At 44.0% G+C, this 19694-nt stretch overlaps 4 protein-coding genes across 4 annotated transcripts; 2 read left to right on the forward strand and 2 right to left on the reverse strand.

The window, feature by feature from the left end:
- Nucleotides 1-216: 216 nt before the first annotated feature.
- On the reverse strand, nucleotides 217-2602 carry LOC131294868 (tRNA-specific adenosine deaminase 1). The gene is made up of 2 exons (XM_058322922.1): nucleotides 1516-2602; nucleotides 217-737 (listed from the first exon to the last, which is right to left on the reverse strand). The coding sequence occupies exons 1-2, from the start codon at nucleotides 2553-2555 to the stop codon at nucleotides 287-289; spliced, it is 1491 nt and encodes a 496-aa protein (XP_058178905.1). The 5' UTR covers nucleotides 2556-2602; the 3' UTR covers nucleotides 217-286.
- A 193-nt stretch (nucleotides 2603-2795) lies between these two features.
- Nucleotides 2796-4221, reverse strand: LOC131294950 (uncharacterized). The gene is made up of 6 exons (XM_058323004.1): nucleotides 4099-4221; nucleotides 3894-3974; nucleotides 3709-3816; nucleotides 3533-3646; nucleotides 3287-3459; nucleotides 2796-3146 (listed from the first exon to the last, which is right to left on the reverse strand). The coding sequence occupies exons 1-6, from the start codon at nucleotides 4151-4153 to the stop codon at nucleotides 2796-2798; spliced, it is 882 nt and encodes a 293-aa protein (XP_058178987.1). The 5' UTR covers nucleotides 4154-4221.
- A 378-nt stretch (nucleotides 4222-4599) lies between these two features.
- LOC131287836 (zinc transporter ZIP9) lies at nucleotides 4600-6250 on the forward strand. Its single transcript, XM_058316925.1, has 2 exons — nucleotides 4600-4990; nucleotides 5051-6250. The coding sequence occupies exons 1-2, from the start codon at nucleotides 4895-4897 to the stop codon at nucleotides 5906-5908; spliced, it is 954 nt and encodes a 317-aa protein (XP_058172908.1). The 5' UTR covers nucleotides 4600-4894; the 3' UTR covers nucleotides 5909-6250.
- A 1136-nt stretch (nucleotides 6251-7386) lies between these two features.
- LOC131282786 (epidermal growth factor receptor substrate 15-like 1) lies at nucleotides 7387-19182 on the forward strand. The gene is made up of 12 exons (XM_058312329.1): nucleotides 7387-7657; nucleotides 8345-8389; nucleotides 8847-9083; nucleotides 9152-10021; nucleotides 10101-10253; nucleotides 10328-10417; nucleotides 11643-11705; nucleotides 12736-13389; nucleotides 13459-13647; nucleotides 13914-14012; nucleotides 17604-17937; nucleotides 18012-19182. Exons 1-12 carry the CDS (start codon nucleotides 7640-7642, stop codon nucleotides 18965-18967), a joined length of 3708 nt encoding a protein of 1235 aa, XP_058168312.1. The 5' UTR covers nucleotides 7387-7639; the 3' UTR covers nucleotides 18968-19182.
- Nucleotides 19183-19694: the final 512 nt, after the last annotated feature.

The raw sequence follows: 19694 nt of genomic DNA on the forward strand, positions 1-19694 counted from the left end.
GATACATTCCGGGCAATTTACCGGTTGTCTGCTTTTCCGGTATCCACAAATGCCAAGCAAAGCAAAAACCAAAAACCCCATGCGAGATTGCAAATTTGGCGAAATGATATCTCCACAAACGTGTTTTTAAAATATGAGTTACATTTTTTGTGCAACAATCCTAACGCTTTTCCCCATGGGAAGATTGCGGAAACAAATAATTTGTGCTTTGTTGATACTTTTTATTTGTGTAACAATTATCCCGCAACAAGAATAGACAGTTTATCAAACCATATCTAACTCCTCACTACGCTGAGCTAGTGCTGATGTCCATGTGAAACTGCCCCAAGCTGTCCGGTTTCACGGTCCACTTTCCTTCGAACGCCACATCCCGCAACCGGACCCACTGCTGTACGTATCCAACCGAGCGGGCCTTTGCAGTGGCGTAGGAAAGTTTGGCTACATCGTCGGTGCGGTTTTGCTTTAGTTTCGGATGTCCTTCACTCTTCGCCGCGTCGTCGTCCACTGCACTCGGTACAGAATCTGCTGTGTTGCGGATCATGATCTCCGGCTCCTTGTCCGGTGCTAAATTATTCAAAGTTTGCCCAGCAAGCAGCTTCGCCTCCCTGCAGATGCGATACAGCCGTGCGAAGCGAACGAATAATTCGATTTTCGATATCCGCAAACGAGCCGCCGGTGTCCCAAGCTTGCGCTTCGTCACCCCATGCCGACGGCCGCCAACTTCCACCTCGTGAGGTCTGCAAGAGACAAAAAATGAAACCATCCAATAAGAATAATGTAATGCATGATCCTTGACTCGCGATGGCAAGAATTCGAACCTGAGAGCAAAGTACAGAAAAACCCAACATTAATTACTCCTAGCTGGAATTATGAAATCCTCAACGCTCAGTCAGCAGAGCCCCATGTACTTGGCGTCTTATTCTTTCACTGGCTTCATGGCAGCATATTTACTACGATGGCGGCAGCAGCAGAAAACAAGTTGCCCTCGACACCCTCTATTCCATTAGTCAACGGTAGAGATACGAAGATAGCAATTTCGTCCCTCCCGGCGAAACGAACCGTGGTGCAATCGTGCAAGAAATAATTATTTACTAGCCGCATCCTTTACACCGAGCATTGAGCCTTAACTCGCTCACCCACTCCTGGTTTTCTCCACTGGCAAATAGTGAAAGACGAGCCAATTTTAATTACCGGAAGAATTGGTAATTGACACACCGGGGCATAATCAAATAAAGGCGCATGTAAGAATGTTAAGGCACGAAGTTGTCTTACAAATAGTTTTAGCTTTCCTCTCAACTACGAAAGAAAGGTTGAAACGGCGAACGGAAAACGAAATAGTGAACCATAATTATCGAAGCAAATTGTAAATTAATTACTCCTTTCACCCTTTGGGTATTCGTTGGCAGAAACAAACCGGCCCATAAAGGAAAAAGAACGTTACGAACATTCTAAAGGAAATGATGAACAGAAGAAACATATATATATATTAATGAATGATTACACTATTTTACTCACCTTTCGGTAACATCACACCAAATAATCCCACACGGCGACGGTTGATACTTCCTCGTGTCGGAAGCAACGTTCCGATTTTTACGAAACCGGAACAATCTACCATTCGTTGCTGCAATGAGTTCCGGAATGCATCGTCGGTAAGGTTGTTCAATGATGGTTCCGGTTTCTTCCGCCAATGATCGATCAAACCGTCCCCAAATTGCTCGTTGCAAAGCATCCACGGAGTGGTCCGTTCCATCGCATATTATAAGGCTTTCCAGATAGATGGGCTTTTCCAGAAGCAACATCAACAGGGCACCCTGTAAACCGAGCACGCTCCAGCGGGCCATCTTATCGCTGCACGAAACCGATAGTGTTCGAATGCCTCGACCTGGTTTTGTTCTGACCGCTCCGATCGTTTGTGCCATTAGATCACCGTCCGCTTCCGTCTGAAGCAATTTTCCACCCGTTTTTCCACCAACCACGATCGAAGGGTTTCCTGCCTCGCCAGACACCATAACCACGCTTCCGAAGCTCTCTTTTTCGAGCGCGATAGGTATGTCCATACGACATCGCTTCACTTGCGGTCCTTCATCCTCATCACCCTTGCTGACTCCATCCGATCGTTCAAATATACTCGCATCCCCGCACGGACTATGGGTGGTGAAGAAATGGAACGAGTGGCCCTTCTTCAGCACAAATTTTAACTCATCGGATTCGTAGCTTCTCTCAAATATACTTCCATCCTTTCCATCACCAACAGCAGCCTCTATCTGCTCCAACAAATACCGTAGGAACGCCCGCCGTGCCAACACTTCCGCGTGACTATCGTTCACCAAATCGCCCCGTGGGCTGAGCTCAGACCCACCGAGACATTTTGTGCCACTTCCCAGGGCAACGACACGCACCGATGGTTCCGAGGGGGTAGTCGCTCGTACAACAAGCGCGATCGCCGCCAGTATTGTCCATTCGAAATCTTCGTTAGGTTTTCCCGTTTTCGGAAGGCTATCGAACTTGGACAAACATTCGCTAGCTATACGGTTTGCTAAGCTTTTATCCATTTTGTGTGTTAGTATTTAACTTTTTAAATTTAATCTTGGTAGTAGTTTCTCTTAAGTTATGTGGGTAAATATCATTGAAAGAGTTGTACAGCCATAACCTACCACCATTATAAGCTAACATCGATCAACGCAGTTAGTTTTACGAAAGGCACTGATAAGACAAGAGTTAATAAAAGTTCTTATAGCTTAATAATCATAAAAAACGATACACCAAAACCCTTTCCATGAAATCAGAACGCTTTAAACGACCGTCTCTGGATTCCACGCAAACTTGCGCCCAACGGTGTGCCGTAGATCATGCAGTTCCTTCATCTGCTCGGCTGGAATTTCAAACTCCAGAGCGGCATTTTCCTCAATGTGACCACGCGAACGGGCCTTTGGCAATATGCCAATATTCTGCTGCACAGCCCAACGAAGTAGTATTTGAGCAGGAGTTTTACCAAGACGGCTAGCTACATCGTTCACCGTCTGGTCACTTCGTAGTTCGGTTGTGTTGGATGAACCGAGCGACGAATAGGCTTGCAGAAAGATGCCCTCCTTGCGGCAAAAGTCCAGCAGTTCTGGCTGATAATAGTAAGGGTGCCATTCAACCTACAAGAAAAAAAAAGGATAAGAGAAATTGCCGAATGAGGTGTTTATCCAAAAGGTGGGTGTGGTATACGTATTTAACTAGTATGTCGTTTCGGACCAATCTTTCGGACAACAAATTGTCTTAAAATCAGTATCAATACCTGATTGACTGCAGGCACAACGCCATTGCATTCTGCTAGCATTTCCTTCAAATGTTTTACCGTGTAGTTCGAGACACCGATCGAACGCAAATGGCCACCACGTTGCATTTTACAAAGCGCATTCCAAGTAGCCTTACGATACTTTACATTATCCGGATGGTTCACTTGCATACCTCCATGGGGGAATAAAAAAACCAGGACGTTCATTACACTCAAGTATTAGCGCCAACATTACAACCAACTTACCACTCACACCGGGCCAGTGGATGAGGTACAGATCGAGATAGTCAGTTTGCAAGTTGGCCAGCGACTTTCGCACCATTTCCTCAACAAATTGTTCATCTTTGTTTGATTGTGAAACTACAAAACAAAAGTAATGAATCGTGTTCAGTTCGTCCTTTCTGTATGCTCCGTTTACTTACTCAACTTGGACGTGATAAAGATATCTTCACGCTTCAGGTTGTACTTGGGGAGCAGTGTTTTCAGTGCACTTCCAATGTATTCCTCATTGCGATAAACGACCGCAGTGTCTGTCCCGCGGTAGCAGAGGGGAAAAAAATATACTTGTAAGTATGCCCTGAAAACAAATATCGTGTTCCATACGAACCAATATGCCGATAGCCTGCGCTGAGGGCGTAATCCAACACCTCGTAAATGAGCTCCCGGCCATGGATTTGGTAGGTGCCGACTATGAAATAGGAAAAGCATCATGCACAACTATGAACCATCTATCGCTACGAAACTCAACCCAAACGACCCACGGTTTTCTAAATGTATGTCGGCAATGAACCACTTATTGGAACGCTACTTACAGCCAATCAATGGGATGGTAAATCCGGTGTTCAGCTTGTATGTTAAGTTCATCATTGATCCTAGTTATAATCCGAGGAAATAGACTGTTGTTATCAGATCGCCGGCACAATGGTAGACTGCCGAAACCAAAACAACTTGAAATGTCAATAAAGATGGACAAACAAATTCCGGCATATTTTCCGATCCCGATGTGTTAGTTAAATCAAATAAATACTAATTGGAAACAGGTCCAGTGCAACAACGAACGCACTTTTAACTTAAATTATCAAATTTTATTTACTGTAGCTCGTTTTAACCAGAATTTTTGTATGAGAAATTTGTTTGTCATCCAGGCGGTGATATGGAATACTGTTCCAAGGTTTATTGAAGACACACATGATGCCTATATGCACCTTGTTTAGAAAAAGGTACAAAAAAAAAGAGATTGTGTAAACAAATATGTCAAAATAGTGGAAAAGAAGAAGGAAAACGATACAACAATTAGGAAACACTTGAAAGTTACAGAGATTGGAAACAAGTGTTTGCTTTAAGCCGCCGACACGTCGATAGGTGCTCGGAAACCATTGTATAAACAAAACACGAGACACAATCGTCCCAAAACGAAACGTTTTTTGGTTCCATGCAGTGCCACCAGTGATGCACAGAAAATGATTGTTCAGCAATATTGAGTAACGTGATTTCTTGCATATTTGTTGGTTAAATTGGTGTACCATACTCATTAGGCTGTGTGAAACAGTGTCTGAGGCGTAGATTCAAGCTTTCGTTGATCGTGCAAAACCACTTCCTCTTGCAAAAATGGACGAAGTTACAATGCTTTTAGCACTGGTCATCGTCATGTTGGTGGGATCATATTTGGCCGGAAACATTCCACTGATAATGTCACTGTCGGAGGTAAGTAAAACAGGCCTCCTTTTTCATAATCGTCTGATAATAATTAATTATCCTTTGCAGGAAAAACTCAAAAATGTATCCATCTTCGGAGCAGGCCTTCTAGTGGGAACCGCTTTGACGGTTATTATCCCGGAAGGTATCCGGTCGCTGTACGACGAACGTTCACTGGAGCAGGCAGCGAAAGGCCATGGAACGGCTTCCGGGCTGTCCGTGGAAGAACATAAACATGAACACAGCAATGACGAACATTCAGGAACGATAGGACTGTCCCTAGTGCTCGGTTTCGTGTTTATGATGCTCGTCGATCAAGTGTCTTCGCGGCGCACGGAAGGATCGAACGAAAGAAATCTAACGGCCACGATCGGCCTGGTGGTACATGCAGCGGCGGACGGTGTAGCTCTCGGTGCCGCTGCCACGACCAGCCACTCGGACGTAGAAATCATCGTGTTTCTTGCGATTATGTTACACAAAGCACCGGCAGCTTTCGGACTGGTCAGCTTCCTGCTCCACGAGGGAGTCGAGAGGGATCGTATTCGAAAGCACCTGCTTATTTTTGCCTTGGCTGCCCCGGCACTGACCCTGCTGACCTACTTTGGCATCGGTAGCGAGCAGAAGGAAACGCTCGAATCGCTTAACGCCACCGGAATAGCCATGCTGTTTTCGGCAGGCACTTTCTTGTACGTTGCCACGGTACACGTGCTGCCCGAGCTGACGCACCGAAGTGGTCACGGGCATGGCCACAGTCACGCGATTCATCATGGAAACTACAGTCTACTTGAGCAACAACCACCATTGCCAGTCGTCAGCGGGAAACCGTCGTCTCCGGGTGGTCCAGGTGGATTACGAAACTACGAACTGGGGTTACTTATTCTGGGTGCTTTGGCACCGCTCTTCCTGACGCTTGGTCATCATCATTAGCGGAACAGTTAGGGTAATCGGACCGATATATCATCGTACGCTCAAGTCCGAATGTAGTTGTCCAACGCGGTCAACCGTTCGAAACGGTCAATGTGCTAAATGTGATTCCATATTATTGATTCAGTTGCGAATTGAGCATTTGTATGTGATTCATTCCGTTGCTGATTTCTGTTGATTTTCCCCTTCCAATTAGTGACGTGCATAAACTGTGTATCAACTCGAACCATTTAGCAATTATTGTGAAACCAGCCCTTTGCGATTGGGTTTTTATACCGTGGTACTCTTTGTACTTCGTCCTTTTTTATTATTATTTGGCTACAAGGCTGCAGCAATAAAAGTGAAATAATGACAAAATAAATCATCGTACTGTAAGCTACCGTACTCAAATGGTTAATTTTCTTTAAAAAATCCGCAACAGCAGGAAAACCCTTTCATCTGAGGAATATAATGTTCTAATTGGACCATCATCATTGACTAAAATGTTTTTAACGAATTGGCCACTTCAACTACCAATTCAAATTGAGCTAGATACCTCAAATAAGCTTGTTCATCTAACCTTGGTCATATGTTGGTACCAAAGACAATCAACAGACAGGTCGGGTCAAAGCTGTGTTTTTGCTCCGCCATTGTTGTGACAGTTGGTTAAAAAAGTGTTTACAAAAATTTCAAGCATACTTGTGGGAGATCTTCGCCAATATCTTCACGAAATAGGTAGTTGGTAATTCTAGATCACAGTATCCATGGTTTTGCGGATAGAAACTGCTCTTCTGTGTGAAGTCACGGGATATGGATCCTTTTGCTCGCCGTAATTCCCAAAATTAAGCGTGTTGGTTTGTCTTATACGGAGCCTTTCTCCACAACATATTTCGAACGCCTCAACTCTTTGTTCTTTAGATGAAACATACCAAATTTGCAATTTTACCCCACTTTCTTCGCTGTTCGTGACACGCTTTCCAGACTGCATCGTCGCGTAACGCGATGTCCCCTGACAGGCGCAGAACTCCATGCAAGAAAAACCTAGCGTGATTCGCGCGACATCGCGCAAGGTTTTTTTTATATGGAGTTCTGCTCCTGTCAAGCGACGTCGCGCTGTAGTGTGGACCCCGAGTGAGAAGTAAACAAAATTTTAACCAACTGTCAAAAAATTTCCCACGGTTTTCGGTTCGTTACGTGGTATGCGGCGACCTGTCTGTTAATTATCCTTGGTTTTACCCCACTTGCTTCGCAGTTCGTGAAAAGTAGACAAAATTTTAACCAACTGTCAAACATTTTTCCACGGTTTTCGGCTCGTTAGATGGTATGCTGCGACCTGTCTGTTAATTGACTTTGGTTGGTACGCAATACTTGCTTCTAGCAACCTTGTTAAGAGGTAGTTTGTCAAATTCTGTTCCCTACTGTCAGTAGCAAAACGGAAAGCGAAAAGTGCGGAGGTTTCTTGAAGCCCGAGGAAGAACCAAGTCCTGCGAAGGAATAAAAAAACAAACGAGTGAAGCGCGTTTCTAGAAACGAAAAAAACAGAATAACAACTCGTAGCGCAGACGACAAGTACAGTATTATAACACTCCCAGGCGTTCTGCGGTGTGTTCTATTGTTTGTGTGCGACAGGAAACGAAAGAAAACCGTGCACACGCACGAAAGCCAGCTTTGGCCCAAGCCCCAGAAAGTGCTCGCTACGGCTACGGATCGATTTCGATTGCGCACTGCCCTTTTCTCGTAGAAAAATCCATCAAAATGCCTGACATTGTGAAGGTAAAATGTTCGTCCCTTAAATGCGAAACCCCACCGCCCAACCCCGATCACATATTTTCATCCGGGACTCGAAGGTTTCAGAAAAAGATTTTGCATAATCCTTGTTGCTCAAACACGACGGTCAAGATGATGTGCCACTGTTTGTGTTCTGAGTACAAATCGTTTGGAATTTCCAGTTCCAATGAAAAGTACAAATGTTAATCGTGAAAATAGTTCCGTATAAAATTTCGATGCACATCCTTCCATCTTCCAAAACAACGCCCTATCCAGCTTATCAGTGGTTGTGAAAGAAATACGCGTAGGAGTAGAATTGCAACGTCTCACGGTGGTGGAAAATAGAATTGATGCGTAACACAAATCTACCGTTGTTAACTAGTAAAGCCAATTTTAAAACAATGTACATGACCAACTAAAACGTCGATTTATAAAGACCTGTGACTACGAAATCATAATTCAGCATATTGACTCCGTAACGGGAATTACATTTTTACCCAAAGATACAAAACCTTCGACGAATGCGAACTAGGTGGGACTAGGAATAAAAAATGCCAATTCTATAGTGCTAAAATGTGAATACAATCTATTGTTTGAAGTGGACAATGTGATCAATACTTGTCGTGCAAATTGTGCCTGCCCTGTACTTAAATGCTTCGTTTTATTTTTCCATCCTCCATCCCTCGTTTGTAGATTTCAGGGGATCACATCCTGATATACGAGGCATACTACAAACAGGTGAGTCTAAGGAAATTGCTATCATGACCGTAGAACCATTTGAGGAGAAACAACGTTTATCAAGGACCACCGGAAATGGTGTTCCTTAGATGTACACTTTCAATGGCAACCCGTGGTGTACGCTTTCCTGCGAAGTAAACAGTTACGTCCTACCGTTAGTGAGGTGGAAAAATCGATAATCCGATTTGACGAAAGCTGGTTCATCGTGTAGAAAAAAGAAATCACTAACAGCGCGTGTAAACTAAGGGTGACTGGGAAAAATAAGAAGCTTATCCAAAACAAAGTATTTTTACGTGGTCTGTTGCGCAGCAATCGGCTATTGTGACCTTTTTTTTAGCTAGAAATTTGAACCAAACCGATTTTAATTGTCTTTACGCAGAGAATAGATAAATGGTTCTTTAGAATGAGGATTCTTTAAAAATGTATATTGCTAGCTAAGGACAATGTTTATCCGCAGCTTGATCCTAAAGAAACGAATGAAATCGGTGCATTGGATGCGGCGAAATTCCTCAAGAAATCTGGCCTCAGCGATGTCGTCCTCAGCCGCATCTGGGATCTGTCCGACCCGACTGGCCAGGGCTACCTTACCAAGGAGGGTTTCTTCGTTGCGCTGAAGCTGATCGGTCTTGCACAGGAAGGCTCGGAAATCAACCTCAAGAACATCTGCAATGAGCTGTCGAAGCCACCGAAAGTGGTAAGTAGCCGAAACGGTCCTGAGAAGTATACTGAAGTGCTAATTATCGTGCTCTGTTTTTGTTTTAGGGTGACTTACCAAAGGTACCGGCGCAGGTGAAACTGCTACCGGCCGAAAGCACAGACTGGTCGATGAAGCCGGAAAGACGTCAGCAGTATGAGAACCTTTTCGAGTCGCTCGGCCCCATGAACGGTCTGCTGCCGGGAGCAAAGGTTCGCTCGACGCTGATGAACTCCAAGCTGCCGGTAGAAACACTCGGTCGCATCTGGGATTTGGCCGACCAGGACCGGGACGGAAGTTTGGACAAGCACGAGTTCTGTGTGGCCATGCATCTGGTGTACGAAGCGCTGGACAAACGTGCCATCCCGGCCATGTTGCCGCCGCAGTTACAGCGTAACTATGCTCCTCCATCGCAAAACGGTGGCTTCGATGCGTTCGGTGGTGGTGCAGCCGATGGTGGAGGATTTGTGGCAAACTTCCCGACCGACATTGCACCTCCGCCGGTCGTGCCACCGCTGCCGGCCGCTTTGGCCCGTCCACCGCCGCCGGCCACAGGAATGGCTCCGATCATTCCTCCCGTCCCGATGGTGCCGCTCGTGCCCACCGGTGGTGGGGCTCCGATCGAGGTGACCAGCTGGGTTGTGTCTCCGCTGGAGCGCTGCAAGTACGAAGAGATTTTCAACAACAGCGATACCGATCGAGACGGGCTCGTGTCGGGACTGGAGATTAAGGACGTTTTCATTAAGTCGGGCGTGGCGCAGAACAAGCTGGCGTTGATATGGGCCCTGTGCGATACGCATCAGTCGGGCAAGCTGAAGTTGGAGGAGTTTTGTCTGGCTATGTGGTTCGTCGACCGGGCCAAGAAGGGCATTGATCCACCGCAGGCGCTCGCTCCGAACATGGTCCCACCGAGTTTGCGGAAAAGTTCACTCATTCAAGTAATACGCGCGAAGATCATCTCTCTTCCCCATTTGAAGCAACTAATCGTCATTCATGTTTCCTTCAACAACTGTGTAGGAACCACCGCAGCCAACATACAGCAACCCAGAGCTGGAGATGATATCCAAAGAGATCGAAGAGCTAGCCAAAGAGCGCCGTTTACTCGAGCAGGAGGTCGCTCAGAAGGAGGCGGACGTGCGAATCAAAGGAGGTGAATTGCGAAGCTTACAGGTTAGTTCAGGGGAAAACGCCTTACTTCTGGGAGTGAAGCTAAACGGTGATTACGGTGACCTTCTAATTTTCAGAGTGAATTGGATACGCTGACGGCTACATTGAAGCAGCTGGAAAACCAAAAAGGTGAAGCGCAGAAGCGACTGGATGATCTGACAAACCAGGTTAGTGGAACGATTTGGGTGCTACTGATACACGGACACCTTACTAATCACCGGATGTACCGTTACCAATAGCAACCCCCCAACGGTCTCTAACTCCGGTCCGAGGTGTTGCTAATAATTTGGGCTTACTAAACGAAATTTTAACATGCCCTAACGAGCTTTGGTCTGTTTATATATGAATCTTAACTAACTAAGTAATATGTTATCATTTACGTCATATAACGGATCCACAGTTTAAGAGCTGCTAAAGAGTAAATTTTCTATCTTCCTCTGTCAATTTGGGCTATTGGCAGATTTTTTTGATGGATGAGTTTCTTTTTCTCTAATAAGTTCCACTTTTCCGTTATGTGTTGTGGGTTTATCTTATCAGCTTCATACTAACTCTTCAAAATCGCAGCAAGATAGTGCGGCAGAGATTGCGTCCAATCTAACGCACGAGCCGGGATGGTCATTTCAAGTGGCCAACTCGTGTGCGATTTTGGGATGACACGCTTGGGAACAAGTGAAGGTAATCGAAGGTGCTAAAGATAACCATCTCTAGAACGCCATTAACTAACAAACTTTTGTCGACGATTTCTTGGCTCAATAATTGGCTCTACATTTAACTCAATTGATTATTTTTCCTGTAACTTACAACTGTATAAAGCATATTTGCAGATTAACGGCTATTTAATCATTAGCATGTTTATAAAAAACGGCATCTTTAAAGCAAGTATTATATTTCTATAAGACCTTACAATTACTTTCGATCACATAAAGATCGTGTATATAAAACGTATTGTAGCTTGTGCTGTAACTCAATCTCGCCATTTTAATCTTGCTTGTAACATGCTTTCCTACTGTATGATATTGTGTTTTGTTGTGTTGTTTATTTACCCGGTGCTTTTTTATAATTAAGTTTTGCATGATACTGTATGCTGCCACCTGCACGATCGTTTTACGAACCCGAGCTGCCTAATCTTAATCTTAACTCTGCTTAACCAATTGGACTAATTAGTACTCTCGTTCGTTTACTAGATCTATTTATTTTCTTCCATTTTCTATTGACATATTGAATTTTATTAATCTTTTTACTACTGCTACTATATTCTCGTGACTACTATTTGCTGGGGTTGTTTTTATTCACACTGCAATTTTTGAATGGTTTGTTTTGGGCCTCTTCGCACCACATACACACAACGTATGAATTGGCCGGAATGCGTGTGTGCTACACATTTTCTCACAGCAAGTAGAAGTAGATCAGGCCATGCAAGGCGTAGCTTGCAGCATTGATGATGCGCGTCAAAAGGTTGGTTTGATTTTATGATTTCTATTTCTCGTGTTTGTTGTACTTTCATTTTCCTAAATCTCATCGTTCATTTCTATCTTTCATTGTGTCTAGTTTGGTAAATGGTTTGTGTGTTTGATTTTTCTAAATACAAATAAAGCTTCATTTTTCCAAATTTCTAGCTTCTTATGCAATGTTTATTTCATCAGTTTTCCTTCAATTTTGTGTATTCCTTGTGTGTTATTCAAGTATTCAAATGTCTTTCACTTTCTATGCTACTTTGTTTCTTGCTTCCTATGTCCGGTCTTAGGTTTTTTTTTAATTTTGTAATTTTTCAATCGTATTTTGTTAAGTACAATATGCTATGGATACTGTAGAACTATATATTAGTTTGATGTTAATTATATTTGAATAATAAGTTACTGTAGTTTACTCTGCTTGTTATGCTTATTACACTTTCTAGTTGTTTGTGCTAATATACACAAAACATGGCGGATCAAAAATATGTTTGCAATTTATGAATCTATTAGTGATGATACGCACCACCGTTCAATAAAATCAAAACCATATGTGGATCCGTGTTTGATTGGTTTATTGGTTTCTTCTTGCATTGCCAAGACGTCTATCGCTTGGCTCGAATATCAATTGAAAACACTGCGCTTTAACGATCGACGATCGAAGTTGCTTGTTTCCAGTCTGATTGGAATTGTGTTTTGATATGCAATGGCAATCGAGGAGTGGTGTCTCGTAAGGCTTGCGATTTATATTGATCGTGGAGTATAGCAAACGCCTCTGACCGGACTAGACGCGGTAGATGGGTTAACTTATTCGTCCTCCGTTCGATTCCTTACACTCCATTTTCCCATTTCCTATCCTTGTCTTCCTGTGGATTAAACTGTGTTAAATGTGATAAAATCAACCGAGGGCTTCATTTACCCCGTTCATGTTTTTTTTTGTTTGGAAAATGCTACGTTTGATTAACTTTATCTTTTCTGTTCCCTTTTTTGTGTGCATACTTGTGGCGAACTGAAATGGCGGTTTGTGAAAAAAGGTGAACAAAATACGGGAGCAGTGCCAGAAGCAAGAAGCGACGCTCAAAGAGCAGGAAGGTGAGCTGGACTCGCGCCGTTCCGAGCTGCAGAAGCTGAAGGAGGAAGAGCAGTCGCTCGAAAAGGAGTACAATACCACCACCAAAGAGGTTGACCGGCTGACTTCCCGACTGCAGGACACACAGCTCGAGCTCAGCCAGGTGAAGGCGGTCATGAGCCAGATCGAGGAGTACCAGCGCCAGATGACGGACGCGCTCTCGATGTTCCGGTCCGCGATCGAATCAAACGATACGATCTTGGTTTCGGACTATGCGCTCAAGATCGAGCCAGAGTTTCGCGAGGCAAGGCAGGCGCTCGAGGAGAAGGAGGTGGAGAACGCGAAGAAGCGCGATCCGTTCGGGGACAACAAAGCGAACGGGTTTGGCTTGGATGAACCGGCCGCGACCGGTTTCGGGGATGACTTCAAGACGAACGGCTTCCCGACTCAGTTCGACGTTGGGTCGAACGGCGGAGGAGTGACCGGTGGCTTCGGAGACGATGGATTCGGAGCGTTCGGTAGCTCCAGCATGGCCAAAACGAGTGGCGGTGGGGCCACAGATCCGTTCGCGTCGGCCGTAGCGGATCCCTTCTCTGAACGGAAGGGCAGTGGGGCTGAGGTAAACAGAAGAAGTTGTCTCATGCTTACATTGCATTACCCTAATATCGTTTTCAATGTATTTTTGTAGCCTGCCAAAGATGAATTCGGATGCGATCCGTTTGCCATACTACACGCTCCGACAAGCGCCGGCCAGACGCTAACACCTAGCCCAAGCCGATCCGTCGCACCACCACGACCGGAATCGCCAAGCCCGGCCTTGCCTCCGAAGAAAGCGAAGCAACCACCACCGCGCCCTGCTCCTCCTCGACCAATGCAGGTAAGCAACCGAATTTCTGGTGTATGGCCAAGGTGCCACTCGCGTCTCCCGTAGTCTCCCACAAACTCACAAACTACTGCTAAGCAAATACACCGATTAGTCGGCAAGACGTTACGATCTCTTTCTGTTCTTACCCCTTATTCTAACGCTACCTCTCTATCTCTCTTTCTAATCTTACTGCTAATCTTCTTCTTCTTTCCGTACCCCCCGTAACCCACCGAACTTGCTCCGCACACGACGCGCAACCTAATCTCCTCGCCTCACAGGGTCCTACACCTACCAAACCTGCTCCGCCGGCGTCGGATGCATTCGGTGATAGTAGCGGCGGTGGCAGCTTTGCCAATTTTGCCGACTTCGACAATAAGGTAGTTATCAAGAAAACCCACATCACCCATCGTTTTGGCACGAACCCCTCCTCTTCTCGGTGGATGTGATGATGTGTGAAGGTTTTCGGACCGAAAACTCGGGTTCCTTCGATTTTTTACCTTCGCTTGCACGCTCCTCTCGTTATCGTTCGATGTTTAATGGATCGATCGTGTTCCCATATTTCAATCATTCTTAAATCAAACCTCATCCGCTGTCACCTTTAGTAGATTACAGGTTAAGCCTGCGCCCTATCACCTTTTCTCCATTCCATTCCTGCACGATACACAACTCATTATTTCTTTAATAGCAGCTTCATATTTCATTGTTTTTATATATATTTGAATTTTTAAATGCTTAAAGTTATACCGTTAGTTGTCTGATGATGATCGCATATACGTATGCTTCGATAATCCTTCTAATCGAAATATTCTTACTAAATAATTATCCACTATAACTTTATGTATTTTCTTCCCGAATAGATTAGTAGATAATCCTTCTTTTGGTATCTTTGATTCCCTAATTCCTTTCTAGCGTGCATGTTTACTCTGTAGACTAACACTTTATATTTTTATACATCAAACGGACGAAATAAAACCACTTACTCACACTCCTTTAGTTTGGTGTTGCGTTTCTTAATTTCTTTCTTTTTATTCTATGCTAATCCTTACTATTTATACTTTCCTTTATCCGCTGTATTTTAAGCTGCTTGGGCTTGTTTTAGCTAATTAATCCAGTATTGCTCATGTAGGGGTGTTTAATTTCGTTGGGCTCGTTCTAGTTGTATTTAATTTCCATTTCCACTTTCTGTCGACTTTCGGCATCGCCATCATAATAATCTAACAATGTTTTTCTTCTTCTTTTGCACTTCTATCGTTCTGTCGCGCATTTCAGTGAACATCATCCAATAATATTAATTAAAATCCACACTCACACGCATTCACACTTACCATTAACTAGTGAACAGAAAACACACATGAAAGCAGCATTACGGCACCGCAATGTTGTACTGGCGTACCGTCTAGAAAACAAAATCATCTACTTTCTATTGCACGAAAGCGCATTCCTTTCGAAACAACACGATAGAGAAAGAAAGAAAGCAAGTGCAGTTCTTAACCGTTAGCATTACCCATTTGCACCAAAGTGAAGACCCTTGACACTTTCTTGCTGCTTCCGATCGTAGGGAAGCTTTGCTGCTCTGTGTTGCGTTTTTTGTTCCAAACGATCTGTTAAACCGTCAGTATGCCAGCAGCGGAAGGCATATATCAATCTAAGAGATCTAATAATAATACGTATCGAACTCATAAGCAGTATTCTACTCCAGGAATTCGTGTTAGGTGTAGGATTTGAATATGCGCGATTGGGGGCGCGCAGATACCAATTATGTTTTATTAGTGATAAAAATTAGTGATTTCCTGCAACCGAAACGAATAACTGTTTAAGCAAATCTATTGTACGAAGTGTATATTCTATTCATATTGTTTCCTGTTTATTGTTAAATTCATAACTAAGCAAAGATATGAACTATAAATGCTCTCATTGCATCGACGACTATTCGGAGCGAGTCGATATTATCATTAAATCGTATACATTACAAAGTAAACGAATGCATAATATATTTACTATTAGAAAATATTAAAAACAAACAAGCAAAGTAAAAATGATACTCTTCGCCGAAACACTGTTCTCAGATTAGCTTAATCCTTGGTACTGTATACAATAATTATCCTTATTCGTTTTCAATTGATACCGTGACGAAAGACAATTGCTAGCATATAATTTAATGAAAATAATCCATGCAAGAAAAGTTCGCTACGCCATTGAAAGGATTTTATGTGAGGGCTTATATACGAAAACTTTATTTACACTGCCTTTCCGCGAAGTTTGCAGTGACAATCGGAATGCAAAGAAGATTGTGAATGGCTTTGAGTTTTGTTTGATCTCTAGACAATTTAGTACAGTATCATTCTGGGCGCGTTATTTTTTCTACACCTAACATAATGAGTGTAGTTGAGTGCTATGAACGTGTTTTGCCTCATGGAATAACTTAAAGTTATACTTTTGGTTAGTTATTTCATTGAGTAAAACTTAGAAGACAAACTATAAATAATCTTGTGCACTCAAAGAACCAAGCAATGGCCAGGATGATCTATCGGATTGGTGATAATATTTGGCTTTGATGAATTGTTGTGCAAAAAATACATAGATTACACTAACATTGTAGAATTGTTCATATTGGGCCACTGGAAATCACCAAATTGCTGTTCTCAACTAAAAATAAATACACAATAATGCAAATCAAAAACCATTTCATTTGCACTCATTCGCATTGGTTTGGCTTATTCTAGGGAACGAACGTTGTTCACTTTTGTGTTCCTGTACCACTTCCCCTTATTTTTATGGAATGGAATGTATATATTTCAACTGGTGCTTCTTAGGTTTCAATTTCCTTTTGCAAATTATAATATTTCCTTCGGACCACAAGTTAGTGTAAAGCAAGTTGGGAGCACTTAGTATATTGTGAGCTTTCAAATTGTCGGCGCACTTGCCCATCATATCGACACGCGCAATGTTTTACCCATCGATAGTCGAATTCATTTAGACACGTAAGTGCAAAGAAGTACCATCTTATTCCGTTGAAAACAAGCTCTAGAGAGTGTCGAGTGTCAGGTTTATGACTAGAAATACAGTCTATTTAACCCCAGCACACGCCAGCGTACTAACTTGAAGACTTTACTTCCTCCGTTCGTCTTTATCGTTTAAACCTGTTCTACTTTTAGTGGTAATGCGTACCGAAGCAGGACGTCGGTCGAGTCCGTGTGTGCTACTACCATGCTCCCGAATGAAGTCTTCTTTTCCCCCGTCGTGCTCACAAAACCTGCATAAACACCACACACACATACACGAACTAATTTTCCCATAACATATCCGAACTATTCACTGACCAGAGGATGCTTAAAAAAGCTAACAGAACAAAACTTAACAAATAAGCTTTATGATAACGTACTTATACCCTATAATACTACTAATGGCAGAAGCTTAGAGGCTCTTCAGAGATGAAACGACTCATCTTCTGCAGCATTTGTTCAACTACTATCTCTCTACCAACCCTCTAGCCACTTTCTCCATCGAAATCGTACACTTTATCTCGCGTGGATTAAGTTGTTTCGCAATATACTTTCATTTTCTTCAAACGTTTAGTTTTCTCGTTTTGCGTGTGTTCAGTTCGTGCCAAAACTGTGTCTTTCTCCCTCATGTTCACCCACCTCATTCGTTGCACACTTCATTTCACTTAGTTTAAAATTGTGTTCTTTCTTTTTTGTCTTCTCTTTTTTTATTTTATTTCTTTTCTACATTATTTTGCCTTCATTTATCGAACCCCCCGGTTCTTGTGATACTTTTCATCTTACTACACCTCTCAAATCACCGATCGTGATCGCGTCAACCGATCGCCAATGCGATACACTCTCACAAATCGCGTTAAAATGACTTTGTGAACCTTACACAACACGACATTAAAAACGTCACGGTTTTGCCCCGCCGCCATTCGTTCGTCGTGGTACGTGGAAAATTCGGTTCAAAAACTTCGATAGAATCTCAAGCCAGCAGCCGCCGCAACGATCGTACAACAGACGGCGACAGCATTTGCACCAAGTAGTGCCGCATTCGGTGGAAGCAATCGATCGTTGACGGGTGGAAGCACCATCGGTGGATCGTTAGCGACGACCGTAATCACCGTCGAAACGGCAACTCCACCGGCGATGGTTCCGGCACAGCGAGGAGCGACACCATCGTCACTCCATTCGGCCGCACCGACCCCCAACCCGACCGCTGTGGACTTTGCCGATGATCCCTTCAAAGACTACCGGTACGAGGATCCGTTCAACATCGAGGATCCTTTCGCGGAATCGGAGGAAAGCGGTGTTGGTTCGTATCGTACCTTTAACTTAACACTTCACCTGAGGAATGAGGATTTATTATGTTTTTGGGTTTAGTTTCAGATCCTTTCGCTTCGCCTGCGAAAAGCAACAAGGTGTCCGCCAGCCTCGCCAACAACTTCGATGGCAAGTTTAGCAAATCCAACCACACCTCGATGGAGGAGTTGAATGAACTGTTTCGCACCACGCGCTTATCCGGGGACGGAGGCAACGAGACGACGCTCAACAACACCACCGTCAGCCAGCTGAACAATAATACTCTCTTGGCCAACAGCAGCAGCGGTGGTGGTGGCCCGTTCGGAAAGCTAACAGCCTCCTCCACATCGGCGGCGGCCGATCCGTTCGATGCATTTAACGATAACTTTACGAAAAACAACAACCAAACCGACGATGCCCTCTTCAACGCGTTCGGTGGTACGAATGGTAGCTCCATGGCCATCACCGATAGCAGCAGTCTATTCGATGCATTCCAAGCCACAGAGACGGCGGCTTCTTCGGCGTTCGCCACCTCATCCCCGTCAGCCACCCTCTCGTCGGCGACAACCGGCGGAGCGACAGCGATAAAATCCTTCGAAGATGAATTCTCCAAAATGGATGCCGCTAATGTGGCCAACAATAATCTCACCACGCTGGCGTTCGGCGCTGGCACCAACAACAACAACAACAACGAGTTCGATGCAAAGTTTGACGCCAAGTTCGATGACGCATTCGGTGGTGGTGCGTTCAGTGTAACGGAAACGATGCCGAACAACCTGCATCATGCAGCATCCGCCAGTGGCACCAACGGCAAGCCGCGGTACGGGATGATGGGTGGAACACTACCGCCACCGGTGAGCAAATCGGCGAAAGTGCTCAACACCAGCGCTGGAGGGCCCGCGACGGGCAGTTTGAAGAAGGTGGCCAACGTTGACGCTCCGGGCCAGTCGGTGGTCGAGCGATTTAATGCCGACTACTCGAAGGGGGAAGCGTTCGATGCCGACCTGCAGGCCGTCCTCCAGCGATCACTGGTCGAAAAATAAAACCACAATTCCGGAGCACAAGATGATGAGAGAGCATCACAGCAGAGCTGGATGTCCATCATCTTTTTTTTCTGTTGTATTACCAAACAGTTTTATCACTCGGACCTACAGTTCCGGGGCGATGGATTGATGAACCGAGACGAAAAGTTTTTGAACCATCGAACGATTCCAATAACGTATATGTAGAGATTTATATATCATCGTCAACGAACCATGCACGTCAATTTATTTGCAAACTGCATGTCTTCTTTACATCACAATGCACCCATTTGTGCAATTGTTCGATTACCGATATTACACACGCGAAAACAATTCCATTCGAAACCGGAACAGTTAGCTTTAAAGAAATTGTTTTTGTTCCATCTTTTTTTTTTGTTTTTTGTACTTTTGTATTACCCTTGAGCCCCATTTTGTTTTTCAAACTGTTATCGTATAATGCCGCCGTAAAGCAGGCAATATATTATTATACTCTCAAACGATCATTAACGCTAAAGCATAGTGTGCATGTAGCGTAGAAGAATTAGTAATGTTATGCGAATGTACAAGACAAATGAAGTGTAGTACCTCTTAGGATACATGATACGGCTTCCTACAGCACAGGCGTTGGTGGCGTGTAAATATTAGCTGCTGTGGAGAAATCGCGACAAATGTGAATTTATTGGAACTATAATTCCCGAGCGTGGTGGAACAAACCTAAACAGATATCGAAAGATTTCATCCAAGAATA

The sequence above is a fragment of the Anopheles ziemanni genome, chromosome 2 (assembly GCF_943734765.1).
Source record: "Anopheles ziemanni chromosome 2, idAnoZiCoDA_A2_x.2, whole genome shotgun sequence".
Classification (NCBI taxonomy): domain Eukaryota; kingdom Metazoa; phylum Arthropoda; class Insecta; order Diptera; family Culicidae; genus Anopheles; species Anopheles ziemanni.